Below are 27,928 nucleotides of genomic sequence, written 5' to 3' on the forward strand. Positions count from 1 at the left end.
GGTGCGGGCAGGGGGGCGGCGGCCGGGAGCAGCAGGGCGCCGAGGGGAGGAGTAGGGGCAGTCGGACCGGACGGTGAGCAGCGCCTGACCGCCCGCGCCCGCACCCGCACCCGGCATCACAGCCCTGGAGGTCAGCTGCACGCACACCCCGGGGCCGCGACGCCGAGGGACTGGGGTCCGCCCCGGTGCGGGTCCCCGCGCCCACCCGAGGGAGCCCGGTGAGCCCTGGGCCTGGAGCGCCTGTGCCCGCTGCCGTGGGCAGCAGCGCGAAGGCGCAGAGCCCGGAGGGACCCTGTCCACCTGGCCGGCAGGTGCGGCCGGCAGGCTGAGCGCTCCAGGGCACCGGCCAGAGCCTGCGGGGGGGGGCCGCGGGGCCAGTGGCTTTCCCAGCCCCGGGCCGAGGTCGGGTGCCGCCCGGACAGCCTGGCCTGGCTGGGCGTGGTCCCTCCACCTCCGCCTGCCCCGCGCGGCCGGGTACCCCGGGGGTCTCGCACAGCGAGCACGCGGCCCCGCCCACGCCGTGCCAGCCTCCGGGGCTGGACAGGGTCCGCTCCTGCTGTCCGAAGCGGGGGTCTGGGGGCGTGGCCACAGCCTCAGGGTGGGCCCCCGCCTCCCAGGGCTCACGTCCTTAACATGGACACTGACCGCTGACCCCGGTGCTGGCTTTTGCTGGCCACTGTGTGTGTGTGTGTGTGTGTGTGTGTGAGTGTGTGTGACCCCAGGTGCACGTGGTGTGGGGACGGCTGCCAGCTGGGGTGGGGCCTGTAGGATGAGGATGGGGCCTGTAGTTGGGGGTGGGGCCTGTAGTTGGGGGCGGGGTTTGTCAGGGGCGGGGTCTTCAGGGGCGGGGTCTGCGTGCGGGGTGGGGCCTGTAGGATGAGGATGGGGCCTGTAGTTGGGGGTGGGGTCTGTAATCGGGGCGGGGTCTGTCAGGGGCGGGGTCTGCGTGCGGGGGTAGGGTTTGGGGATGGCCTGGCTCTTCCCCCCGCAGCTCTGAAGTCTGGGTCTGCGCAGAGGGAGGCCATGGCCCGCCGGAGGGCACGGACGCGCAGGGAGTGGCTCCTGTAGAGGGGAGGGGCCTGGGAGCTGGGGGGAGGGGGGTTCCCTGAGGACTTGGGGCGCAGCTTCCCCGGGCCAAGCACAGGGCTCAGGGCCCGGCCCCGCCGCAGCGCCCGCACCGGTTGGACACCAGTTCGAGTCCCGGCCGCTCCACTTCCGCTCCGGCTCCCTGCTGGGGCCTCTGCACCCGCGTGGGAGACCCGGATGGAGCCCCCGGCTCCGGCCTGGCCCAGCCCTGGCTGCTGGCGGCCACCTGGGAGTGACCAGCAGAGGGCAGACCTCTCCGATGTGTCTAGCCTTGGCGCATCAGTCAGCGACAGCGGGGTGGGGTGTGCAGTCGCGCCTGCCCACGACGCCTACAGCGAGCGCGGAGCAGCGGACGGCGCCTCCCTCCCTCGGCGCTGGTGGTCTGGCTGGCCGCTGGAGCCACACGGGTGCGAACGGCTTCGCGGGGACCACCGGGACCACCTGGACCAGCGCCTCGGGCGCTGCCCCTGAGACACAGACTCGGCTGCTTGCATGCGCTTGGGGCCAGGGCGGGAAGCCGTGCGGGGGTCGTCAGCCCGCACTGGGGTGTGTGAGCGCCGGGCTCCCTGCTGCGCCCCCCGGGGTGCCCCGGGCCTGCAGCCGGTCAGGGGCAGGCGTTCAGGTCGGCCACAGCGCTGCTACAGCAGGTAGGACCCGGGCCAGGCAAGGAAGGGCTGACCTGGCCGCATCCCATGGGGCGCGGGTTCGAGTCCCGGCTGCTCCACGTCCGACCCCGCTCCCTGCCGCGGCCTGGGAGAGCCGCGGTGACGGCCCAGGGCTGGGCCCCTGCACCTGCGTGGGAGACCCGGATGGAGCCCCGGCTCCGGGCTGCGGCCTGGGAGAGCAGTGGACGATGGCCCAGGTCCTTGGGCCCCTGCACCCGCGTGGGAGACCCGGATGGAGCCCCCGGCTCCGGGCTGCGGCCTGGGAGAGCCGCGGTGACGGCCCGGGGCTGGGCCCCTGCACCTGCGTGGGAGACCCGGATGGAGCCCCCGGCTCCGGGCTGCGGCCTGGGAGAGCCGCGGTGACGGCCCGGGGCTGGGCCCCTGCACCTGCGTGGGAGACCCGGATGGAGCCCCCGGCTCCGGGCTGCGGCCTGGGAGAGCCGCGGTGACGGCCCGGGGCTGGGCCCCTGCACCTGCGTGGGAGACCCGGATGGAGCCCCCGGCTCCGGGCTGCGGCCTGGCCCAGCCCTGCTGTTGCGGCCATCTGGGAGTGACCAGCAGATGGGACACTTCTCTCTCTCCCCCCGCCTCCAACTCTGCCTTTCAAATAAATGTTTTTTAAAAATCATAGAAATAAGCCCGTCGGCCCCGCAGCCCTTCCTGTCGCCTACTCTCTGAAACCCTGAGCCGGTCCCCTCTCGCGCGCGTGCGCGGAGCCCTCAGCGGAGCATGCGCGCTGGCGCCCGGCCGCGGTGGCCGATGGGCACGCGGATGTCTCGGGCCGCGCAGGCGCTCGGAGCCCCGCGCCTCGGCTTCCTCCCGGCATGCAGCGCGCCTCCAGGAGGGCGCCCGGCACGCCCGAGTGCGCATGCGCGGCGCGTGCGGCGGAGACAGGGCGTCTGACCCGGGGGGCGGCGCCGGGCCCGTGCCTGAGTCCTGAGGCCGCTTCCGGGCCTGGGCGGCGCCGAGTCCGCGCTGGGCCTCGGCCGGCTGCGGCTGGGGTCAGTGCGACGGGAGTGACACGCGACAGAGGCTTCGTGTGGCCGCGGGCCCGCGTGCGCATGCGCGGCCGGGGTCCGCAGCAGACCCCCAGCGGCAGCGTGCAGGGTCCCCGAGGCCGGGTGGAGGAGCCGCGGGGCTTCCCGGGCCGAGCCGTCTTAGAGGGCGCCCGTCGGGACAGCTGGGTGGTCGGGGGCGGCCCGGCCCCGCCCAGCAGGTGCGCACGGGGGAGGGGTGGCCCCGCCCAGCAGGTGCACACGGGGGAGGGGCGGCCCCGCCCCGCCCGGCAGGTGTGCACGGGGGAAGGGCGGCCGGCCCCGCCCAGCAGGTGCACACGGGGGAGGGGCGGCCCGGCCCAGCAGGTGCACACGGGGGAGGGGCGGCCCGGCCCCGCCCGGCAGGTGCGCACGGGGGAGGGGGCGGCCCGGCCCAGCAGGTGCACACGCGGGAGGAGTTTCGGGGGAGGGGGCGGCCCGGATGGCTGGCCCCACCCCGCGGAGACCACCTGCTCCTGGCGTTTGTCGTCACGGGAAAGGCGGCCCTGGGTCGCTCGCTCCTCCCCACGTCTCAGACGAGAACCTGCCCGGGTCCTGGTTCCGAGTCCTGGTTCCGGGCCCGGCCCCGGCCGCTCCACGTCCCTCGACTCGCCGCGCATGCGCCCGGGCGCAGGTGCCACCGAACGGGGGGGGGGGGGCCCGGGTGCAGCTCCTGGCGCTGCGGTCACCTGGTGAGTGACCGCTGACCTCCGCCCCTTCCAAATCCAAATGAAAAGGTCACGACTTTTTAAAAATACTTATCTCTGTATTCGAAAGGCAGAGTTAGAGAGAGAGGGAGGGAGGGAGGGAGGGAGGGAGGGAGGTCTTCACCCGCTGCCCACTCCCCAGAGCTGGGCCGATCCGAAGCCCGGAGCCGGCGCTCCATCCGGGTCTCCCACGCGGGTGCAGGGCCCCAGCACTTGGTCCATCGTCCACTGCTCTCCCAGGCCACAGCAGAGAGCTGGACCGGAAGTGGAGCAGCAGGGACTCGAACCGGCGCCCACGTGGGATGCTGGCCCTGCAGGTGAAGGGCTTCATGTGTAATACAGCTGGCGCACACTCAGTGCACAGGGCTTTGTGGGGTATACAGCTGGCGCACACTCAATGCCCAGGGCTTCATGGGGTATACAGCTGGCGCACACTCGATGCCCAGGGCTTCATGGGGTATACAGCTGGCACACAATCTGCAAGGCTTCATGGGGTATACAGCTGGCGCACACTCAATCTGCGGGGCTTCGTGGGATATACAGCTGGCGCACACTCAATCTGCGGGGCTTCGTGGGGTATACAGCTGGCGCACACTCAATCTGCGGGGCTTCGTGGGGTATACAGCTGGCGCACACTCAATCTGCGGGACTTCGTGGGGTATACAGCTGGCGCACACTCAATCTGCGGGGCTTCGTGGAGTATACAGCTGGCGCACACTCAATCTGCGGGGCTTCGTGGGGTATACAGCTGGCGCACACTCAATCTGCGGGGCTTCGTGGGGTATACAGCTGGCGCACACTCAAATCTGCGGGGCTTCATGGGGTATACAGCTGGCGCACACTCGATGCGCAGGGCTTCATGGGGTATACAGCTGGCGCACACTCAGGGGCCCTCGAGCCGCTCAGGCCCTGGCCCCCGCTCACGGGGCTTCCTCTGGGCCGGGGTCACATTCCCCCCCACCCCGGGGGGCTGCACGTCCGCGTGTGTAAACAGCTGGCGCAGAATAAAGGCAGCAGCACAGGGCTGTGGATGCAAGGCCCAGTGTTCACCCCGGCCTCTGCGTGACCGCGGGGCCTCCTTGCACCACAGCGGCCGAGTGGACACTGGGGGGGGGCCCCGGGCTCCGCCCCCGGCCTGGCCCGGCCCCTGTGGGTGTGACCGGGCAGTGGGGGGCTCCGGGGTCCAGCTCCTGGCTCCGCCCCCGGCCTGGCCCGGCCCCTGAGGGTGTGACCGGGCAGTGGGGGGCTCCGGCGTCCAGCTCTGGCTCCACCCCCGACCTGGCCTGGCCCCTGTGGGTGTGACCGGGCAGTGGGGGGCTCGGGGTCCGGCTCCGGCTCCGCCCCTGGCCTGGCCTGGCCCCCGTGGGTGTGACCGGGCAGTGGGGGGCTCGGGGTCCAGCTCCTGGCTCCGCCCCCGGCCTGGCCCCTGTGGGTGTGACCCGGCAGTGGGGGGCTCGGGGTCCAGCTCCTGGCTCCGCCCCCGGCCTGGCCTGGCCCCTGTGGGTGTGACCGGGCAGTGGGGGGCTCCGGGGTCCGGCTCTGGCTGCGCCCCCGGCCTGGCCCGGCCCCTGTGGGTGTGACCGGGCAGTAGGGGGCTCCGGCTCCGGCTCCGCCCCCGGCCTGGCCTGGCCCCTGTGGGTGTGACCGGGCAGTGGGGGGCTCCGGGGTCCGGCTCCGGCCCTGGTGCCCGTGGGCACTTGGGGAGTGAACCGGCGGTTGGTGGACCCCCCTCCGCCTCTGCCTCTAACTCGGCTTTGAAATAAATAAATGTTTCTACGTTTGCAGACTTTTCTTTAAAAAATGGAAAAACGCCCACGGTGGCGTCACTCTCAGGTCAGCCATGCTCGCCGCCCGCAGGTGACCTTCGGGGACCCCCAAGGTCAACGACTCGCGGCCCCCGCCGCCATCCAGGCCGCCGCACCTGCCCCAGCCCGGCCGAGCCGTGCGGCTCTGCCGCCCTCTGGCGGACGCTGCGAGGAACTGCCTCTGCGCCTGCTCTCTGCCGCCCCCCAGCGGCAAGCGGCCATCCCGCCGCACGTGGACGCCTGAAGCCCCACTGCACCGGGGCGGCCTGGGGGCGCCAAGCGACCCCGCGCCTCCGAATCCCCGCGGTTTGCTCGCATGCCTTGCGCATGTAAGACGTGCTATGTGGTGTTCCCCGAATATATTTTATTGTTTTAATTTTCCAAAAATTATAGTCATGAATTTATTTTTTTGCGGGACAGAGCCCGCTGGTTCCGTCCCCTGAGCCCTGCGACGGCTGCGGCTGGAGCCGAGAGCCGAGAAGACCGCGTGGGCGGGGGAGTGACGGCCCACGGCCCGCCTCTGCAGCCGAGAGCCCTAGGACGGGGAGCAAGGTTTCGTCAGCCCGAGCAGGCACCGGTGTCTCCCGGTCACTCCTCTTCCCGCAGCGCCGGGGCTGTCGGCGCCGACACGGGGCAAACGCCCCCAGCCCCTCTGGAAGACCTGGGTTCCAGCCCTGGTCTGGCTCCTGGTCCCAGCTCCGTGCTCACGCGCACCCTGGGGGGCAGCAGCGCCGGCGCCAGCGCGGGGCCCCTGCACCTGCGTGCGAGCCCCGGATGGAGCTCCTGGCCCCCCGGCTCCGCCTGGCCCAGCCCTGGCTGCTGCAGGCAGTTGTGGGGTGACCCAGCCGCCTGAGTGCCCCTGACGGTTCCCATTTCCAGGGCTCTGGGCTGCATCTCAGCGCTGACCGCTAACCCTGGCCATGCAACGCCTAGACCCCAACTCCCGGCCGCTGGACGCGCTAGTTGAACCCTCCCCTTTCCACCTCGGCGCCCCGGGGGGCTCGGGTCGACACCCGGGATCGCCTTCCACACCCCCGCCGCGCCATCGGCGAAGCCCACCCGAGACCGGCCCCCTCCTCCCAGCCCCGCCCCTCCAGGCTCGCCTGGACCTCGGGGCAGTTCCGCCCACGGCCACGCGGGGGCGCCGGCGAGCACCTGACCCCCGCCCGCCCCGCCCGGCCCGCGGGCCTTGCCCCGGCGGCTCCCGCACCCAAATATTTCTTACTTCCAGGTGGCCAAACCGCGAGCTCCCGGGAACGCGGCCGGGGGTGACAAGATCTGCGGAACGAACGGACCTCGGGAGAAGAGTCCACGGCTTGATCCGACGGCACGCGGCGTGACAGACGGACGGACAGGAACCTCCCCTGTGCTGGCTCAGTCCCCAGACGTCCCCAAGGGCTGGGGCTGGGAGAGGCCAAAGCCAGGAGCCGGGTCTCCCACGCGGGTGCAGGGGCCCGAGGACTTGGGCCATCGTCCACTGCTCTCCCAGGCCACAGCAGGGGGCTGGATGGGACGTGGAGCAGCCGGGACTCGAACCCGCGCCCCCTTGGGATGCCGGCGCTGCAGGGGGAGGCTTTACCCACTGTGCCACAGCGCCGGGCCTGGACCCCAGCACCCGAGCCAGGCCAGGGGCTGCAGGGACGTCTCTGCGGGCCCCTGAGGGACGCCCAGGGTCCCTCTCGCCGACCCCACAGCCCGGGGAATTCGCCCCATTAAAGAAAAGAGTCAAAGCTCTGTCTGCAAAGCTTGAGCTTGGAACTTTGCTCCAGCGATTTCGACAGCAGACGCAGGGACGAGGGCAGAGCCCGGCCGTGGGGCGGGGGGCCCGGGACGAGGGGACCCTGGCTGTGGGGCGGGTGCCCGGGACGAGGGCAGAACCTGGCTCAGGGCGGGGGGCCCGGGATGAGGGGACCCTGGCTGTGGCGTGGGGGGCGCTGGGATGAGGGGCCCTGGCTGTGGGGTGGGGGGCCCGGGACGAGGGGACCCTGGCTGTGGGGTGGGGGGCCCCGGGACAAGGACAGAGCCCGGCTGTGGGGTGGGGTCCCGGGACGAGGGCAGAGCCTGGCTCAGGGTGGGGGACCTGGGACGAGGGGAGCCTGGCTGCAGGGGGGGGGGGCGGGACGAGGGGACCCTGGCTGCGGGGCGGGGGGACACGGGACGAGGGGACCCTGGCCGTGGGGCGGGGGGCCCGGGACGAGGGGACCCTGGCTGTGGGGCGGGGGGACACGGGACGAGGGGACCCTGGCTGTGGGGGGGACACGGGACGAGGGGACCCTGGCTGTGGGGGGGACACGGGACGAGGGGACCCTGGCTGTGGGGCGGGGGGCCCGGGACGAGGGGACCCTGGCTGTGGGGGGGGCCCGGGACGAGAGGACCCTGGCTGTGGGGGTCCCGGGACGAGGGGACCCTGGCTGTGGGGGGGGGACCCGGGATGAGGGGACCCTGGCTGTGGGGGTCCCGGGACGAGGGGACCCTGGCTGTGGGGGGGGGACACGGGACGAGGGGACCCTGGCTGTGGGGGGGGCCGGGACGAGGGGACCCCGGCTGTGGGGGGGACACGGGACGAGGGGACCCTGGCTGTGGGGTGGGGGGCCAGGACGAGGGGATCCTGGCTGTGGGGGGGACACGGGACGAGGGGACCCTGGCTGTGGGGCGGGGGGACACGGGACGAGGGGACCCTGGCTGTGGGGCGGGGGGACACGGGACGAGGGGACCCTGGCTGTGGGGCGGGGGGCCAGGACGAGGGGACCCTGGCTGTGGGGGGGACACGGGACGAGGGGACCCTGGCTGTGGGGGGGACACGGGACGAGGGGACCCTGGCTGTGGGGTGGGGGCCAGGACGAGGGGAGGGACCCTGGCTGTGGGGGGAACACGGGACGAGGGGACCCTGGCTGTGGGGTGGGGGCCCGGGACGAGGGGACCCTGGCCGTGGGGGGGGCCGGGACGAAGGGACCCTGGCCGTGGGGCGGGGGGACACGGGACGAGGGGACCCTGGCTGTGGGGTGGGGACGGGACGAGGGGACCCTGGCCGTGGGGTGGGGGATACAGGACGAGGGGACCCTGGCCGTGGGGTGGGCGGCCCAGGACGAGGGGACCCTGGCTGTGGGGTGGGGGGCCCAGGACGAGGGGACCCTGGCTGTGGGGTGGGGGCCCGGGACGAGGGGACCCTGGCCGTGGGGCGGGGGGACACGGGACAAGGGGACCCTGGCTGTGGGGGGGGGAGCCAGGACGAGGGGACCCTGGCTGTGGGGTGGGGGACACAGGACGAGGGAACCCTGGCCGTGGGGCGGGGGGCCGGGACGAGGGGACCCTGGCTGTGGGGGGGGGCCAGGACGAGGGGACCCTGGCTGTGGGGTGGGGGCCTGGGACGAGGGGACCCTGGCTGTGGGGCGGGGGGCCCGGGACGAGGGGACCCTGGCTGTGGGGGGGCCGGGACGAGGGGACCCTGGCTGTGGGGTGGGGACCCGGGATGAGGGGACCCTGGCTGTGGTGTGGGGGGGGTGCTGGGACGAGGGGACCCTGGCTGTGGGGCGGGGGGACGGGACGAGAGGACCCTGGCTGTGTGGGGGGGCCCGGGACGAGGGGACCCTGGCTGTGGGGTGGGGGACACAGGACGAGGGAACCCTGGCCGTGGGGCGGGGGGCCGGGACGAGGGGACCCTGGCTGTGGGGGGGGGGCCCGGGACGAGGGGACCCTGGCTGTGGGGGGGGGACCCGGGATGAGGGGACCCTGGCTGTGGCGTGGGGGGCGCTGGGATGAGGGGCCCTGGCTGTGGGGCGGGGGGACGGGACGAGAGGACCCTGGCTGTGTGTGGGGGGGACGGGACGAGGGGACCCTGGCTGTGGGGGGGGGACACAGGACGAGGGACCCTGGCTGTGGGGGGGACACGGGACGAGGGGACCCTGGCTGTGGGGTGGGGGGGCCGGGACGAGGGGACCCTGGCTGTGGGGTGGGGGGGCCGGGACGAGAGGACCCTGGCTGTGGGGCCTCAGCACATCCCTGTGAAGCTCGTGGTCTGAGGAGCCGCACACGGCTAGTCCAGGATTGTTTCTCTCAAGAAGGACCCGCGCGGGCACGTGGTGGGCGGCAGAAACGGGGGATGCCCACGCCCCCCAGTGCCCACGTCTGCCTGGTGCCCCCGCCCCCCGCCCCCCACGTCCCCCAGTGCCCATGTCCACCTGGTGCCCACACCCCCCCAGTGCCCACGTCTCCATCCACCCCAGTGTCCACGCCCCCCACTGCCCACGCACCCCACTCGAGTGCTTTGCCTCCGCCCGGCTCCAGCTCCCTGCAGCGATGCCCAAGTGTCTGGACGCTGCGCCCACGCGGGAGACCCGGATGGAGCTCCCGGCTCCCGTCCGGCCCAGCCGCGGCCGTTGTGGCCATCTGGGGCCTGAACGACCGGCGGATCGGATCTCTTTCCCTCTGCACATCCTAAAGTGGCCAACAGCGCCCGTGATGATTCTACGGCTCTTCTATGTTGTCATTCACGAGTTCTCTGTTGCAGAATTCTTCTTTAAAACAAGATTTATTTACTTGAAAGGCAGAGAGGGAGGGAGGGAAGGGGGGAGAGAGGAGGGGAGAGAAGGAGAGGGAGGGAGGGAGGGAGAGAGAGAGAGGGAGAGAGGGGGAGAGAGAGGAAGAGAGAGGGAGAGAGGGGAGGAGAGAGAGGGAGGGAGAGAGAGGGAGAAAGAGGGGGAGAGGGAGAGAGAGAGAGAGAGGGAGAGGGGGGAGGGAGGGAGAGGGAGAGAGGGAAAGACAGGGGTGGGGCTCCCACCTGCTGGTTCACTCCCTGCACGCCCACAACATCCAGGCCTGAGCCAGGCTGAGGCCAGGAGCTCCATCCGGGCCTCCCACGCGGGTGCAGGGCCCACGTGCTCAGGCCGTCCTCCGCTGCCCTCCAGGGCACACTGGCAGGGAGCTGGATGGGCCGGGACTCGAACCCGGGCCGCGGCAGGGGCCGCCAGCGTCCGAGAGGCCTGTCCTGAGAGTCCCGGGGGGGGGGGGGCGTGGTGTCCACACCTCGGCCGCAGAGAGCCTCCTCGGCCGTGTCCCCTGTTTGGACAACCCGCTTGAGTGCAAGCCGGGGGCAGGACGGCTGGTGCTGGTGCGGGGCCTGGCGCGGCCCTGCCCCGTGGCGGGCGTGGCCGTTCTGTCGGTTGCTGCGTGGCACAGGTGAGAGCGATAGTGTTCCTGGTGCCGGGCGAGATAGGCGCCCACGGCACGGCAACCCTGGCTCGTGCCTACATGAGATAAACGTGACCTTGGACCGAGGCTACCGAGAGCCGTTAGACGCGCGTTGGCCGGGAGCAGCGGGAGGCAGGCGCGGGTCTGCACAGCCAGGGGGCAGGAGGCCGGGGTGTGCCGGGCAGGGACATGCTTCTATTCAGCTGAGTGGCACGGTGGTGACACACAGGGAGGGAGGGACAGGTCGTCCACCGCTGGGCCACTCCCCAAACGGCCGCAACAGCCAGGGCTGGGCCAGGCGGAAGCCAGGAGCCGGGAGCTCCATCCGGGTCCCCCACGCGGGTGCAGGGCCCCCAGCACTTGGGCCATCTGCCTTCCCAGGCCACAGCAGGGAGCTGGACCGGAAGTGGAGCAGCCGGGACTCGAACCGGCGCCCACGTGGGATGCGGGCCCTGCTCTACCCACTGCCCTAACCAGACCCCTAACTCCTTAACCACCCACCCCCTCCTTGTCTTTTAATTTTCTTTTTCTGTGCATTTTTGACGGTGGGGGCTGGGCCGGCAGAGGTGCGCACGCGCGCTCTCTCTCTCTCTCTCTCTCTCTGTCGCTCTGCCTGTCCAATAGATGGAAACAAGAGGACGTCTCCCGGCACGCGGCGACAGCCCGGGGGGGGGGGGGGGCCGGGGAAGGCGGGGCAGCACCAGGAGCCGGGGCGGGGGGTGGCCCTGCGTTTGCCACCGGCGTCCAGCGACGGCAGCTTGGACAGCTCTGTTTCTCTGGAAGACCAAGGCCCGGGACACAGATCTTCCTTCTGCCGGGTCGCTCCCCAAATGCCTACAACAGCCAGGGCTGGGCCGGGCGGAAGCCAGGAGCCGGGAGCTCCGTCCGGGGCGCCCAGGTGGGTGCAGGGGCCGTCCGTGTGGCCCCCTCAGGGGTCAGCAGGGAGCCTGCATACAGCCCAGGCCCTCGGGAAGGCCACGCGGGAGCTGGCCTGGGGCAGAGGTTACGGCTTTGCATCTTTGAGTCTCGTTTTGCAATTATGTATACGCATCTGGACCTGTTTAGACCCTGTTTAGACAGTGTATCTCCGGCGGCCAGCCCACCCGCACCCGCCGCCGCGGGTTCAGGTCCCGGCCTGCTCCCGGCTCAGGCACCGGAGGTCCGCCCAAGTGCACGGTCTCTGCCACCCCCGCGGGAGGCCCGGGTGGAGCAGCCCCCTGGGGAGTGACCCAGCGATGGAAGACCTCCCTCTCCCCCTCCCCCTCCCCTCTCTCTACCTCTCAAGTAACTAAAAATCTTAAAACAAACCAACCAACCAACCAACGCTCCGCCCATCCCCGCGGCTGCTGCCCGAGCCGACTCGGAACTGCAGGGCAGCGCAGCTGGCACTCGGCGTCCACTCCCGCAAGAGGCCACAGCAAGAGCCCCGGGAGGCGCTCGCACACCGGCCACCCCAGCGGTCAGCACACCCAGCCTGCAATGCAAGGCCACAGTGACTCCTGGTGTGCAGGGGCTGTGCGGAGGCCGGGCAGAGGCCACTAGGGGTGAGGGTCGGGGTGGGGGGCAGAGCCCACAGGAACCACTGGGGGGGCACACAGACCCCGCAGGGCCCACTCCCGGGGGAACACAGACCCCGCAGGGCCCACTCCCGGGGGTCGGACCCTGCGATGCCCACTCCCGGGGGACACACAAACCCCGCAGAGCCCACTCCCGGGGGAACACAGACCCCGCAGGGCCCACTCCCGGGGGTCGGACCCTGCGATGCCCACTCCCGGGGGACACACAAACCCCGCAGAGCCCACTCCCGGGGGGGACACAGACCCCGCAGGGCCCACTCCCGGGGGGGGACAGACCCCGCAGGGCCCACTCCCGGGGCTCGGACCCTGCGATGCCCACTCCCGGGGGTCGGACCCTGCGATGCCCACTCCCGGGCGGACTGCGGGCCCGGCGGCGGGTGGGGGTCGCGGGGCTGGGGAGGGGGCGTCTCCCGGGGCAGAGCAGAGGTTCCGGAGGCCCGGGGCTGCCGGTGCTGAGACCGGAAGTCCCTCCGGGCAGCGGCCCCGCAGCTCCCCCCGACGGCCGCGCGCAGTGGCTCCCACGATCCGCCCCCACGTGACCTCTCTCCGCCGGACGGGGTGGCCGAGAGCTGGGCTGAATGAGGGGCTCCCCGGGCTCACTCAGCTCCGGCCCGGGACACGCAGCGGGCCGCCCAGGCCCCGGGCCCACCTGTCCACTCTCCTCTGCCCTCGTCACCGCCTCCCGGCGCGTCGCGCCTTCTGCGCATGCGCACTCCCGCGCCCCGGCGCGGAAGCGAGCCACTGCGCACGCGCCGGCCGCCGCCGCCCGGACTCCGCCCCTTTGCCCCGGGGGCGGGGCGCTCGGGCCGGGGCGCGCGCCGCGGCGGGGGCGGGGCCAGGCTCACTCTCGCGAGAGGCCGGCGCGCGATCCCGCGGCTGCGCCCGCCCCTCCGCCGGCCTCCCCGGGCTCCGGCTGCAGCGTCAGCCTGGCTCGGGCCTCGGCGGCGCCTGCCCGCTCGCCCGCCTCGGTGTCGGCCTCCCCCGCCGCCCCCGGTGCCGGGCCGGGTCGCGTCGGCGCCGCCCGCTCCGGCCCGCCCCCCTATGGGCCCCGGCTGAGGCGCCGCCGCCGGCCGCGGAGCCCCGATGCTGGCCCGGAGGAAGCCGGTGCTGCCGGCGCTCACCATCAACCCCGCTGTCGCCGAGGGCCCGTCCCCTACCAGCGAGGGCGCCTCCGAGTGAGTGGGCGGGGGGCGCCGGGCGCAGGGCGGGGGTCCCGGACGGCGGGGGGGGCGCAGGGGCCCCCGAGGGCGGGGGGCGCCGGGGCGCAGGGCGGGGGTCCCGGACGGCGAGGGGCGGGCCCTGCGGGGCAGCGCGCAGTGGTCGGGGCGTAGGGGCCCCCGAGGGCGGGGGGCGCAGGGCGGGGGTCCCGGACGGCGAGGGGCGGGCACTGCGGGGCAGCGCGCAGTGGTGGGGGCGTAGGGACCCCCGAGGGCAGGGGGCGCCGGGGCGCAGGGCGGGGGTCCCGGACGGTGAGGTCCGGGCGAGGGGCGGGCACTGCGGGGCAGCGCGCAGTGGTGGGGGCGTAGGGACCCCCGAAGGCGGGGGTCGCCGGGCGCAGGGCGGGGGTCCCGGACGGTGAGGTCCGGGCGAGGGGCGGGCACTGCGGGGCAGCGCGCAGTGCGAGTCCTTGAGCGCCCCGAGGGCGGGGGTCGCAGCGGGGGCGCTGAGCGGGCGGTGAGGCCGAGGGCAGCCCCCCTGGGAAGCCACGGCGTTGGGGGTCCCTGCGAGGCGGGATGCTTTGGGGAGATGGGTGGGGCCCCTGGGTGACAGGTGGAAAGGTCTTGGGGGACCCCGCGGGGTCGGGATGGGGAAATGGGAGGGGTAGCCCGGACTTGAGGACGGGCTGGGGGGGGGGTCTCCGAGGCCAGGGGCGGGGGAATTTGGGGGTGGGGGTCTGGGGGCCGAGGAGCAGGGGGCAGGCTTGGGGTCTTGGGGAGAGGCCCTGGTGGGTGCCCCGAGGCCGACCTGGCAGGTCCAACCAGAGTGACCCCCTTGCCACAGCCGGGCACAGGGCGGGGGGCCGCGTCGCGTGTCCCCGGAGAACGAGTGGGACGGGCGTGGGCCCCTGCCCTGTGGCCGCCCCCACGCCGGCCGTGGCTGCCCGGGCCCCAGTGCTGGCAGAGCCGCGCGCGGGGCTCGGCGGGGCAGGTGGGGGGCAGCGGCTCCCGCGTGGTCTCCTGCGCCCTGGTCCCCGTCCCTTCCGCCTGGGGTCGTCTTCCGGACGTGGCCGCCGTGGTGGCCGCCTGCCTGCCACGGAACGTGGCCTTGTCGGTGCCCCACGCGGCCTCCTGGCCCCACTGGGACACCTGCTTCCTGGGGCCTGGGGCGGGGGCCTGACGGGAGGGAGGCGTGCGGGTCTCCCGGCCGCGAGCAGGGGTCCCGCGTGGGTGGGGGAGGCGGTGCCTGAGGACCCCCTTTATGCCCGGGGCACCTGCCAAGCCCCGCGCTGGGCGGCCGCAGCCACCGGCGGCACGGGCGCTTGGCGGCTCTTCCAAGTTCGGGAGCGCTCTGGCGTCGCGGGCACGCGGGGCGCAGACACGGGGGTGGGGGAGGCCGCGTCGCTCGCCCCTTGGAAATGATCGGATTTTCGCTGGCTCTGATCAACCGCGCTGTGGCCGAGCCGGGAACTGGTGCTTGGACGCCCGTGCCGAGTCCAGCCCCGGCTTCCCGGGCCCCTGCTCGTCCTGCGCACGCGCACCTGGGGGCAGCAGTGCGGGGTGGTGGGGTGGGGTCCCAGGTCCTGGCCCTGCCGCCCGCGTGGGAGACCCCGTGGAGCTCCGGGCTTTGGCCGGGCTGCTGTGGGCAGCTGTCTCTCTGTCTCTCTGTCTTTCTCTGCCTTTCAAATGAACAAATAAAATTTTTAAAATTACCTTTGCCTGTTTTCCTTTTTTCAAGAGTGGGCCCCAGGAGACGGCGTGGGGGCTTGCGGCCGTTCTCCCCGGGAGCCCCCGGGCCGGCCCTGGGGTGCCCTCGGCTGCAGCGTCCTGCTTCCTGCCCCAGGGCCAGGTTCAAAGGCAAATTCCCTGAGGACCGCGTCCCGGACTCCCTGACAACCCCCTGAGTGACCCCTAACCCACAGTGGCCACGGCTGGCTGCGAGGTTGCCGGGTCTGGGAGGCCAGGCGCGCGGGTTAAGGGTCCGCCTGGCGCAGGACCGGGCCCTCGGGGCGTCCACGCCCGCGTCGGAGGCCTGGATCTGCCCAGGCTCCACGGGCCCTGCTCCTGGGCCCGGTCCCCATTTCCCCCATCCACCCACGCCGTCTGGAGTCCCCCAGGGCTCTCCTAGTGCCCCCCCCACCTGCGCCCAGGGAGAGGCGTTGGGTTCTGGGGTGCGCAAGGGCACGCATGCGCCTTTCCTCGCTAGGTCACTAGGCCAGGGGACCGTCTGCGTCATCCCTCCCCGCTCCCTGGCCGGCCGCGTGCCCGTCCTGGCTGGGGTGGAGTCGGTGTGTGACGCGCGCACTTGTGTTTGAGAGGTAGACAGCAAGCAACACAGACACATACCCCACCCGCTGGCTCACTGCACCAGCCAGGAGCCAGGGACTCCATCCGGGGCTCCCGCGTGGGCGGCAGGGACCGGGGCCACCCGCTGCTTCCCGGGGTGCGCGCGCAGGGACCGGAGCCACCCACTGCCTCCCGGGTTCGCGCACGCAGGGACCGGGGCCACCCACTGCCTCCTGCGGTGCGCGCGCAGGGACAGGGCCACCCGCTGCCTCCCGGGGTGCGCGCACGCAGGGACAGAGCCACCCGCTGCCTCCCAGGTGCGCGCGCAGGGACCGGGGCCACCTGCTGCCTCCCGGGGTGCGCGCGCAGGGACCGGGGCCACCCGCTGCCTCCCGGGGTGCGCGCACGCAGGGACCGGAGCCACCCGCTGCCTCCCGGGGTGCGCGCACGCAGGGACCGGAGCCACCCGCTGCCTCCCGGGTGCGCGCGCAGGGACAGGGCCACCCGCTGCCTCCCGGGGTGCGCGCACGCAGGGACAGAGCCACCCGCTGCCTCCCGGGGCGCGCACGCAGGGACAGAGCCACCCGCTACCTCCCGGGGTGCGCGTGCAGGGACCGGAGCCACCCGCTGCCTCCCGGGGTGCGCGCACGCAGGGACAGGGCCACCCGCTGCCTCCCGGGGTGCGCGCGCAGGCACCGGAGCCAGGCCCTGCGCCCCGGCACTTGGCTGCGCGCCCGGCGTCCTGCGCGGCGGCCCCACTGACCTGGCCCCCGGCTGTCCGCAGAGCGAGCCTCGTGGACCTGCAGCAGAAGCTGGCGGAGCTGGAGCTGGACGAGCAGCAGCGGCGGCGGCTGGAGGCCTTCCTCACGCAGAAGGCCAAGGTCGGCGAGCTCAAGGACGATGACTTCGAGAGGATCTCGGAGCTGGGGGCCGGCAACGGCGGCGTGGTGACCAAGGTGCGGCACCGGCCCTCGGGCCTCATCATGGCCAGGAAGGTGAGCGGCGCTGGGGCGTGGGAGGGCACGGCGAGTATCTGGGAGGTGAGTCCCCCCCCCCCAGGGCTCCCTGGAGTGTGCGCCTGCACCAGAAGAGGGGAGGAAGCTTGGGGCCCGCCTTCTGGGTGTGCAGGCCAGGCCAGGAGGGCGCAGCTCGCGACCCCACACATTTCGGGGGGCACCGCCGTCTTTCCCCGAACACCTTCACCCGTCGGGAGAGGCCCGCCCAGCCCCGGAAGGCCGGCTGCGTCGCCGGTGTCTTGTGGGTTAAGTGTCCGTCACAGCTCCAGCCTGGCCCGGGGGTCACCGACAGCCCCCAGGCTGGGGAGCCTGCCTCCCCCAACCCGGACAGCCACCCCGGCCCCAGCTCCCGAGGCTCCGGGCAGCCAGGTGGGGGAATATCCCCCCACTCCCCGGGGTGGGGGGAGACGGGAGCAGGGACCGGCTGGGGGCCATGACTAAGCTCGTGGTGGGGACTCTGTGGTCAGACTGTGCGCCTCTCAGGCGTCTTCCTCCCACCACACACGGCTCGCTCTTCCAGGAAGCCCACCGCCCTGCGGCTGGGTGAGGTCCCGGCCTCCGGCTGTGTTTCCCGGGGATGGGAGGCCTGGATCCTCCTGGGGTCTGCAGCTTGCCACCTGCTCCCACAGCAGGACAGCCAGGACCCTCCTCCACCCTGCCCCCGAACCCCCACCCAGGGCACCTGTGGGACCCCCTAGGACGGCGCTGGTCGGAGAGCGGTGGGCACCGAGGCGTCTGGGGCCAGCGCCGCGGGAACGGGGCTCCGGGAGGCGGGGCCCAGGGGCTCCGCGTAGGGCTGCGTGGCCAGGCGAGCTCCGTGTGGCCTCCGTGGCCTCTGGCTCCTCCACCGTGTAAGGTGTCGCCTTTGAGGGTGAGGGATGGGGGGCGCAGGGGCCCCCTCTTTTCGCGTCTGTGATGGATGGATTGATTTGAACCGAGGATCCACTGGCTCGCTCCTCAAACGGCCCCGACTGCCAGGCTGGGCCCGGCCGAAGCCGGGAGCCTCACCCGGCTGCGTCCACGCGTGTGCGGGGGCCGGGCGCTCGGTGTCCTCTGCTGCTTTCCCAGGCGCCTTGGCAGGGGGCTGCATCCGACGGGTGCCCGTGCCAAGTCCGTGCCGGGACTTGTCGGCCCCCGGGGCACCTTACCAGACCTGCACAGACCGGCAGCTGGGCGCCCACCGCGTGCTGGCGTCACGCAGGTTATCCCATGCGCGTGCAGCACGACGGGCCTTGTAGAAGGCCCGAGAAGACTGACCTCTGGGTTTTAATGAATTAATGTGTTTATCTGAGAGGCAGAGCGCGTGTTGGCTCCGACCCCTGGGTCCCTCCCGGATCCCTGCGGCGGCCGGGGGCTCCATCCGGGTCTCCCACGCAGGTGCAGGGGCCCCCGCCCCTCCGCGGCCCCTCCCTGGCAGGGTCTACGCACGCGCAGGAAGCAGGGGTCAGGGCGCGCCCGCTGCCAGCGCCGTCTGCGCCCACGTGTGTTTCCCTCCCTCGTGGCAGAGAAACCCTGGCCTGGCCTCTGTGCCCCCTGCCGCAGTCACGTGACCGCAGCCACGGCCGCCTTGCCAGAGCTGGGCCTGGGGCGGCGCCGCTGGCCCGGACCTGTGTGCTCACGCATACCGGGCAGCCCTGCCCCCCGGGCCGGCTCCGGCTCCCGGGTCTGCCCAGCGCGCGCCTCACGCACACACAGTCACCCGCCCAGCCGTGGCAACCCCGGCCCGTGCCCGACTCGGCTCCCCCGCGCATGGGCGGTGGTGGGAGCCGTGGGGGGTGCGTGAGAAGCAAGAACCGGAGGCCGCGCCTGTGTCAGGGGGCGTGGGGGTGCCGCCCGGGGTCCTGTCGGGCGCTGCCAGCCCCTTGCTGTCCCGGGCCCGGCCGCCGCCCTCCGCCCCACCTTGGCGTCCCCCGAAACGCCCACCCCGCTGCAGCCCCGGCGTCACCCCTCACTGCCGGCACCCGTGGCTCTCTGTCCCTTCCCCCGGCCGTCCTCCCCTCCCCCCACCTTGTCTCCACCGGGCAGGGCCTGCCTCTCTCCCAGCGGCTGCCGGTCCCCATGGGGCGTTCTGGGTCACATCGGGTCCCTGTGGCCACCCCAGCCCCAGCTCGGCCGCGGGCTCCTGGCGCCCCCTGGGCTTGGCCTGCGGGCGTGCACTTGGCCGTGACCGCGGGGCTCTGTCCTGAGACAGCCGTGCTGGGCGCCGCCCTGTCGCCCACAGCTGATCCACCTGGAGATCAAGCCGGCCATCCGGAACCAGATCATCCGCGAGCTGCAGGTGCTGCACCAGTGCAACTCCCCGTACATCGTGGGCTTCTACGGCGCCTTCTACAGCGACGGCGAGATCAGCATCTGCATGCAGCACATGGTGAGGGCGGGGCCGGGGCCGCGCGGAGGCGGAGCTACAGGGCGCAGGACGCAGCTGGGGCCCGCCCCGAGGAGGCGGAGCTACAGGGCACAGGACGCAGCTGGGGCCCTCCCCGAGGAGGCGGAGCTACAGGGGACAGGACGCAGCTGGGGCCCTCCCCGAGGAGGCGGAGCTACAGGGCACAGGACGCAGCTGGGGCCCTCCCCGAGGAGGCGGAGCTACAGGGGACAGGACGCAGCTGGGGCCCTCCCCGAGGAGGCGGAGCTACAGGGCACAGGACGCAGCTGGGGCCCTCCCCGATGGCCACCCACCACGGCCAGGGCTGGGCCAGGCTGGAGCCAGGAGCCCCACGTGCGCCCCCACGCTGCCTCCCAGGGCGCATGCGCGGGGGCTGGGGCAGACGCACGCAGCCAGAGTTTGAACCGAGGCCCAGGGAGGGGTGCGGGCGTCCCGGGGGGTCGGGCGCTCTGCCAGGTGCCCGCGCCCACTCTGCTCGCCATCAGCAGCCGGGGCCCCGTCTCTGCGTGGTGGGCTGCACGGCCTTTGCGCCCATTCGCGGCAGCGCCTGGTCCTGCCGCGCGCCCCCTCGGGGTCAGGTCCCACGGGACCTGGTTGCTGTTGGCCTGCGGGCCTCTAAAGGGGGGGCTTTTTACGGTTAAGACTCACTGGTTTGAAGGGCACATGACAGAGAGGGAGAGAGACAGAACCTCCCTCTGGTTCACCCCTCGGACGGCCACAATGGCCGGGCACGGCCAGGGGCTCCGTCGGGTCTCCCGCGTGGGTGGCAGGGTTGGGCCGCCTTCCCAGGGGCCTTAGCAGGGAGCTGGGTCCGAGGCGGGGCAGCCAGGACCCCAGCCAGCGCTCACAGGGGACGTGGGGCTTTGTAAAAGGCAGGCCTCCTGCCCGCCCCCGGCCCAGACCTGCGGGGTTCCGCGCAGGGCGGGGCCCGGGCCGCGCCTCTCTGTGACCCCCACCCCCCACCCCACGCTGAGACCAGCGAAAGCAGAAGTGGTCAGGGCTGCGGGCCCAGAGGAAGCGCCCGGGCCCCGTGAGCGCCGGGCGTCAGGTGGGGGCTGCAGGCCCCTTGCAAAACCCGGGCGCGGCGGCTGCGGGAGCGTCTCGCGAGCGCGCCGTCCCCCGGGACACGGGTGTCGTAACGCGGGCAGGAAGTGGATTTGAGCAAGATCCCGCCCTCACCGGGAGGGGGCATCGCGCTGGTCCCAGCTGCCCCACAAGGTCAGCGCGGGCGGCACCCCCTCCTCGGGAGTGAGCCAGTGCGCCCCCGGCACCCCGTCTGTCGGAGGGGCCGGGGCGGCCTGAGTGTGTGCCCCGGCATTGCGGGCGGTGACCGCATGGACGGGAAGACGCCCCGGTGTCAGCCCCTAGGGAAGGACTCGGTAGACGGATGGTGCAGGCTGGGCTGCTGGGGCCGGCGCTGGGGGCCCGCGGTCACGCTCTCGCCCCCCCTCCCCCCGCCGCTGCGGCGGCTCAAGTCCTTGTGTCCCTGCCTCCCCGTTGGGGACCTGGATGGAGCTGGCCTGGCCTGGAGAGTGACCCAGCGGATGGCAGCCCCCCGCCCTGTCCCTGTACATCTGTCTCTGCCTCTGTGGGGGGGGAGGGTGACGCCCCGTCGCCCCTGGGCTGAGCAGTCCCCTGAGCTTCCCACCTGCACCATGGGCTGCTGCGCCGGGAGAGAGGGGCAGAGGGAGGCGGCCAGCTCCCGGCCACCGTGTGGTCGGCCCCCACGCCGCTGAGGGGGGCCACGCGAGCTAGCGCAGGGACGCCCGTGCCCCGCCCTCGGGTTCCCGCTCACGGGACGGTCTGTCCCCCAGCCTGCCGCAGCCCACCGCCTGCGCCCGCAGCTCCTGGCGAGGGCCCTGCTGCTTCCTCCCCAGGGTGGGAGCCAGGAGGAGCCCCGCCCCGCCCTCAGGCAGGCCTCGCTCTGTCCCCGCGGGGAGCGGCGTCCCTGGCCGAGGCGTCCGTGCTCGGATCGGTGTGCGAATGCCGACAGGGGTGATGGTGACCTCGTGAGCAGCGGGTCTGGGGGTTACCCCGCGTGGCCACGTGGAGGTGCCGCTGGCTTTTCCCGGGGTCCAGTGAGGCGGCAGAGGGCGGAGCCTGCGGGGGCAGGGGCGGAGCCTGCACCCGGGGGCATCCGTGGGGGCGTGATTAGGAAGGGACCCAGCCCCAGCGTGCACACAGCTCACCCTCTGGGGGAAGGGGAGCTGCCCGGGGCTCCCTGGTTGGTTTACGGAAGATAACACTCTGTAGTCCACCTCCCGCGAGGATGCGCCTTCCAGGACCTGCGACACACGCAGGCGTGGGGGGTCAAGGCCCAGCTGCGGCCACGTCCTGGTGCTGTAGCCCAGGGGCGGCCCTGCCCCTCAGGGGAGCCGGCCACGCTCTGCGCTGTCTCGGGGGCGCTCCTGGCGTGGGGGGCGGGGACGCTGGGACGTGCGGGCCCGACGGGCTCCAGCTCCCAGGCCCAGACCTGCTGCTCCCCGCACGCCCCCTCGGCTTCCTCCCTGCGCCTCCACGGGAAACCGAGACAGGAAGTAGCCGGGACACCGCGAGGTCCACAAGGGCCCACGGCCCCGGTTGTGCCTGGTCGGCCCCGGCCCGAGCGTGGCAGCCTGGCCACGGTCGCAGGCCCCCGTCCCCTCCTGTGCCCCCAGGACGGCGGCTCCCTGGACCAGGTGCTGAAGGAGGCCAAGAGGATTCCGGAAGAAATCCTGGGCAAAGTCAGCATCGCGGTGAGTCCCCGGGCTCGCTGTGGCCTGCCGGCGAGGGCAGCCAGGGCCGACTCGGGGCCACGCGGCCGAGCCAGTGCGTCGTCCCTTGGGTGCCGGGGCCGTCTGCCAGCGAGCGTGGGGTCTCCCAGCTCTTGAGATGGCGCTGGGCCCCCGGGGCGGGCTCTGGGTGGAGTGGTGGCACCCACCCCAGTGCCCACTCCATCCTGGGGGGGGCTCTGCCTGAGTGCTGGGGAGACGGCGCCCCCTGGGCTGCCGTGGGCTGGCCCGAGCCCGGCGGGCGGGCAGGCCGCACAGCCCCTGCCCCGCTGTAGCCCCTGGGACCCAGCTCCCGCCGGGCAGACCAGCGCCGGCCCCGCCGCGGGCGGCTGCGGGTCGGGAGTTGGTGCGCATGCGCGGGTCTACAGGTGCGCCTCAGGAGTTGGTGCGCATGCGCAGGCACCGCGGAAAGGGAATCGTAAACCGAGTTCGTTTGGGTGCAAAGATTTTTCTTTTTTTTTTTGACACCCATACACGCGGGATCTCCCACAGTTCCCGGTACACGGCTATCCGGAAAAAGCTACGCGTGCATTTCACGAAAACTTTTTGCACCGAAATAAACATCTTTGAATGCCATTTGTCGGTTTTTTCTTTTTGCTAAGAGGTAGAGAGGTAGAGTCTGGTGGTTCACTCCCCGCGTGTCCACACGGCTGAGGCTGGGCCAAGGCCAAAAAGCCCGGAGCTCTGTCCAGCTCCCCTGCTCCGGCGGGAAGTGGGGCGTGGGGCCAGCCGCCAGGCCCGCGCTGCCCCCGCTGACCCCCGCTGACCCCCGCTGTGCCCCTGCAGGTCCTGCGGGGCCTGGCCTACCTCCGGGAGAAACACCAGATCATGCATCGAGGTGAGGGCCCGGGCGGAGCCGGGCCGGGCGGGGGAGGGGGCGGGGAGGGGCGGGGCCTCACCCTCGCTGTGCGCCCTCAGACGTGAAGCCCTCCAACATCCTGGTCAACTCCAGGGGCGAGATCAAGCTATGCGACTTCGGGGTCAGCGGGCAGCTCATCGACTCCATGGCCAACTCGTTTGTGGGGACTCGGTCCTACATGTCTGTGAGTGCCCGCCGCCCCGCCCGCGGGCTGCCTTCCGCGGCCGGTACCCGCTGGGGCTGGTGTTGCCGAGCGCGCCTGGGCCCTGGCTCGGTGGGAGGCGCGGCCCCGCGCTCGTCCCCGGGCCCTGCGCTCGTCCCCAGCGTCCCCCGGGCCCCGCGCTCGTCCCCGGCGTGCCCTGCGCTCGTCCCCGGCCCCGCCGCGCTCGTCCCCCGGCCCCGCGCTCGTCCCCGGGCCCAGGGCGCCAGCTCATGTCCCAGGCTCGTCCCCCGGCCCCTCGCTCGTCTCCGGGCCCTGCGCTCGTCCCCAGCGTCCCCCGGGCCCCGCGCTCGTCCCCGGCGTGCCCCGCGCTCGTCCCCGGGCCCAGGGCGCCAGCTCAGGTCCCAGGCTCGTCCCCCAGCCCCGCGCTCGTCCCCCAGCCCCGCGCTCGTCCCTCGGCCCCGCGCTCGTCCCCCAGCCCCGCGCTCGTCCCGGGGCCCCGCGCTCGGGCTCAGGCCCCTCCGACACCTGCCTCCCCGTCTCCGCCAGCCGGAGCGACTGCAGGGCACGCACTACTCCGTGCAGTCGGACATCTGGAGCATGGGCCTGTCCCTGGTGGAGCTGTCCATCGGCCGGTACCCCATCCCCCCGCCCGACGCCAAGGAGCTGGAGGCCATATTCGGCCGGCCGGTGGCGGACGGCGCCGACGGAGAGCCCCCGAGCACCTCGCCGCGGCCGCGGCCCCCCGGACGCCCCGTCAGCGGTACGGCTCGCCGGGCCCCGGGGCAGCTGCTCCGCTCTGGCCCGCTCCCGCGGCACCTGTCCCCGGATGGTCCTGCGCCCGGGGACAGAGCGGGCAGCACCTGTGCCGGCCAGCCCGGCGCTCAGCTGGCCCCCAGCCCCCGGGGCTGCGCTCCCACGTGGCTGTTCAGGCCACGCCCTCCCGGGGAGCCCCGCACGTGGGGGTGTGGCTCAGCATTTGCTGGACCCGTCCCCGCTCGCGGCGCGGGGTTCCCCTGTGTGGCGGGGCCGTCTCTGTCCCCTTCCTGCGCCATCCTGCTGGAGCTGCACTGCGCATGCGCCCGGTCTTTGTTCGGGCCTCGCCCATTCCCCTCCCAGGTGTCTTGGCCCCTTCCTGTGGCCGGAGGCGGAGTGGGGGCGCCAGGCCCCGCCTCCTGAAGGCCCCGCCCCCAGCTGTGCCCCGCCCCCGTGCCCGATCAGGACGGCAAATGTCCAGCTGGGTCCCGGCAGGGGTCAGCCGCCCTCGCCAAGGTCACACTGCTGCCCTTGCTCGCGGCCAGCCCGGTGCCAAGCGTGGGCCCGCTCGCCAAGGCCACGTCCCCCGGGCTCAGCGTCGCTGGTTTGGGGGTTCTGGGTGTCTTTCCGCGTTCTCACTGGGGCCCCAGAGGGAGGCCTGCTGCTGGGCGGGGCGGGGCGGGGCAGGCGCCGGCTCAGCCGCTGCGACCCCTGCGACCCCTCCCGCTTCACCTGCCTCTGTCCCCACCGTGCAGGTCACGGGCTGGACAGCCGGCCGGCCATGGCCATCTTCGAGCTACTGGACTACATTGTGAATGAGGTGTGTGTGGGCCCCGGCGTCCACGCCCCGCCCCCGGCATGAGGGGAGGGCGGGGAGGCGGCCAGCCCGGACCCTGGACCTCCCTGTGGGCCGTGTCGAAGGCTGGGGCCCAGCCCAGCTGCCCTGGGTCCTCAGTGGCCCCTGGGCGCGGACAGGGAGGGCAGGACGGGTGTGGCCGGGCGTGGGTGGCTCGGTGATGACACAGCGGGCGGAGTGGCTCTGGTGGCCCAGCTGCACCTGCCCAGGGCCCTCCACCCCTGGGTGGGCAGGGCTGACCCCTGACCCCGTGCCTTGCGAGCTGCTTCCTGGGCCATCGCTGCTTGGGGGCGTGGGGGGGGGGACGCCGAGACCGCGTGGAGCCCCTGCGGCCCCCGTGCGAGAGCACCCGAGAGAATTCTCAGGGACAGCGCGGGGGGAGTGGGGGTCCCTGGGGCCAGCCAGGGCGGGGGGAGTGGGGTCCCTGGGGCCAGCCAGGGCGGGGGGAGTGGGGTCCCTGGGGCCAGCCAGGGCGGGGGGAGTGGGGTCCCTGGGGCCAGCCAGGGTGACCCCGTGTCTGCTCCTCTACAGCCGCCTCCCAAGCTGCCCAGTGGGGTGTTCACCGCCGACTTCCAGGAGTTTGTAAATAAATGGTGAGACACCCATGCCGTGCCCACCCGGAAGCCAGACCTCCACTTGGGCCTGGGCCACGGTTTCCTGGGGGCCATTCCAGCTCACCCCGAAACCCAGGGTGAACCCCGAAACCCAGGGGGACCAGGGTGTCGGGCTCTCAGGAGCCGCCTTGTCCCCACCTTGTCCCCCTGCAGACGGAGCTCTGTGCCCGCTGTGTCCTGTCCCCGGGGTCCAGCGCCCCCAGGTTCCCCACACCCTGCCCGGCAGGTTCTCCAAATTCAGCCTGGTCCTCCCAGGGGGCCCTGTGCCCGTGGGCTGGGACCAGGAGGGACCGGCCGGCCCCTGTATGTCCTGGTGGCCACACGGCCCCTGTGACGGGGCCCTGTGCCCGTGGGCTGGAACCAGGAGGGACCGGCTGGCCCCTGTATGTCCTGGTGGCCACACGGCCCCTGTGACGGGGCCCTGTGCCCGTGGGCTGGGACCAGGAGGGACCGGCTGGCCCCTGTATGTCCTGGTGGCCACACGGCCCCTGTGACGGGGCCCTGTGCCCGTGGGCTGGGACCAGGAGGGACCGGCCGGCCCCTGTATGTCGCCTGCGCTTGGGGATCTGGCTGGGAGGGGTTCCCCCCTCCACCCCAGGGGCTTCCGGCCGGCGCACAGAAGGGCAGAGCTGGGGCTCGAGCCCCCGCAGCCGCCGCCTGACCCTGGCCGCGCCCTCCCCAGCCTCATCAAGAACCCGGCGGAACGCGCAGACCTCCAGATGCTCATGGTAAGCCGCTCTGGGTTCTGCGGGGCTCGGGAGGGGGTCCCGCCAGGCCCCCCGCTGCGGGGGGGGGAGGGTGCGGAACCGCGCCTGTGGGGCGTGCGTGGCTGGTGGAGCTGCGGCGCCCGGGAGACCCGGCCTCGGCCCGCGGTGACCGCTGTGTCCCTTGCAGAACCACGCCTTCATCAAGAGGTCCGAGGTGGAAGAAGTGGACTTCGCGGGCTGGCTGTGCCGGACGCTGCGCCTGCGGCAGCCCAGCACACCCACGCGCGCGGCCGTGTGAGGCGGCCGCGCGCCTCCCCGCTCCCGGGCGCGCTGGCTGCGGGAGGGGCCGCTGCTGGCCGTGGTCTGGACCTGCTTACGTGGGGTTGCACCGAAACAGGCAACGCAAAGGCACAGCCGGCGTGCACCTCTCCTTCTGCGGCCGGCCGGCGGGGTGGGGGCGTCTGGGCCGCCTGGGGGCTCCGTGCAGCCCGGGCTGGGGGCGGCCCCTGCAGGTCCTGGCCCTCGGCGGGGCGGGGCGGGGCGGGGCAGGGAGGGAAGGGGTGGCCCTCGCCCCGCCCCCCAGAGGAAGTGCCCGGCTTCCACGCGCTGTGGTCACCAACCCAGCAGACCCCGGAGGAGTTTTCCATGCGCCGCCCTCTGAGTTACCCAGGACCCCTCGGGCCGTGCCAGCTCCCCTGGGGAGCGGGGGAGGGGCAGCTGGGGGAGGGGGGTCGGGCCCCCCAGGCCCGGAGCTGGGCGCCCCCGTCACCGCCCGCCCCGGCACGTGTCAGCGCCTCACGCCAGGACGGAGAGGAGCCGTGGGCTGTCCTTCCCCATTCCCTTCAGAGCGAGGCTTTCTGGAAACGGATCACGCCAGAAACTTCCAGACTGTTCCACGGCCTGCGGGCGTCCTCTGACCCCCTCCCCGTTCTCTGGGGTCACCCCCAGGCCCGGCCGCACCCCGTCCCGAGAGCCCTGCGCTCTGCCCACCTGGGGCCGCCGCCACCCAGCGCACTCCGGGCCCCGGTCTCACTGGGTGCCCAACAGGGCCCACGCCCTGACCCCAGCACCCCCAGCCACCACGGGCTGTCGGGGACCTCGGCGGCCGGCTGTGGCCTCCGGCGCCGCCCAGGTCGGCCACGCTCGGTTTCCCTGGGCGCCCGGCTGGGGAAGGAAGCCCTTGGGGGCCGCGACTCGGCTCGGCCCCTGTTCCCCGCCGAGACCTGGACGGCGCGCCCGGCCTCGGCCTGGCCTCCTGGCTGCTGCAGGCACTCGGGTCGGAGCCAGCGGGTGGGGGATCGCTCCGGCCCCCTCCCCTGTTGGGCCCTGTCCCCGGGCAGCGCAGGCAGCGGGAGCCGCCGCAGGGTTCATCCCGGGGTTCTCCCCAGGTCCGAGGGGACCCCCCCACACACGGCCTCCATCTTTCCCCCCGGGGCGGGGCAAATGCGGTAAACCCCGTCCTTCCCACCGGGACAGGTGTGGTGGACTCCGCCAGGTCACCCAGGTCACTCCCCGGATGCCACAGCAGGGCTCCCGCGTGGGTGCAGGGACCGGGGGCTTGGCCCCTCACTGCCGCCTCCCGGGGTGCAGGCGCAGGACTTGGAGCGGCTGGGCAGCTCAGCCGGGCGCAGGGCAGCAGGCCCCTGGTGCGTGTGTTTTAACTTTGGAAGCATTTACGTGCTGGGGGCTCCCCGCTGCCGGCCGGGAGGTGGCCGTGGGGGCCCAGCACTCGGCCCCGCCCCCACTGGGAGCCCCGATGCTGTAGCCGCCTGGAGGGAACCAGCAGGTGCAAGACCTCTGTCTCCCTCTCTAATTCTGCCTCTCAAATAAAATCGGTCTTAAACAAACGAAAGGCTTATTTATTTATTTATTTATTTGAGAGGCAGAGAGAGAGGGGCAAGGCTTCCATCCGCCGGGCCCTCACACCGCCCCCAGGCCGGCAGCGGAGAGGCCGCGACTCCCCCTGCGATGCCCGCTTAACCCACCCAGCCACGCCAGGCGCCCAGTGTGCTGTGTTTCCAATGCGAAGTCTGCCCGTGGACGCGGGACGATTCTACCCTCCTCGGCCACATCTGGGGGCCCCCGGGGAGCTCCTGGCGGGGGGGGGGGCGGGGATGCTGCTCCACACCCGCCGGCCCCGCCCCAGAGAGGCCACAGGGTCCAGGGGGCGTCCGGTGTGCAGAGCCGGGGACGGGGTGGGGGGGCCTCCGGCCCGTGGCAGCCTCGCTGGGCAGCAAATGGGCAGCACGAAAGCTTCTGGAAGGTGGGCACCTCGGAGCCTTGGAGTAGGAGTGTGTGA

At 73.1% G+C, this 27,928-nt stretch overlaps 1 protein-coding gene and 1 long non-coding RNA gene across 2 annotated transcripts; both read left to right on the forward strand.

Annotated features, from left to right (window-relative positions):
• Positions 1–5,103: 5,103 nt before the first annotated feature.
• Positions 5,104–7,027, forward strand: LOC138845559 (uncharacterized). The gene is made up of 2 exons (XR_011382818.1): positions 5,104–5,626; positions 5,718–7,027. It is a non-coding gene; the product is annotated as an uncharacterized lncRNA (long non-coding RNA).
• Positions 7,028–12,965: 5,938 nt separating this feature from the next.
• On the forward strand, positions 12,966–27,476 carry MAP2K2 (mitogen-activated protein kinase kinase 2). The gene is made up of 11 exons (XM_070058587.1): positions 12,966–13,236; positions 16,289–16,499; positions 18,742–18,888; positions 21,564–21,641; positions 22,464–22,515; positions 22,596–22,720; positions 23,246–23,459; positions 24,208–24,272; positions 24,840–24,901; positions 25,605–25,650; positions 25,817–27,476. Exons 1-11 carry the CDS (start codon positions 13,145–13,147, stop codon positions 25,925–25,927), a joined length of 1,203 nt encoding a protein of 400 aa, XP_069914688.1. The 5' UTR covers positions 12,966–13,144; the 3' UTR covers positions 25,928–27,476.
• Positions 27,477–27,928: the final 452 nt, after the last annotated feature.

Source organism: Oryctolagus cuniculus, chromosome 16 (assembly GCF_964237555.1).
Source record: "Oryctolagus cuniculus chromosome 16, mOryCun1.1, whole genome shotgun sequence".
NCBI classification, from domain to species: domain Eukaryota; kingdom Metazoa; phylum Chordata; class Mammalia; order Lagomorpha; family Leporidae; genus Oryctolagus; species Oryctolagus cuniculus.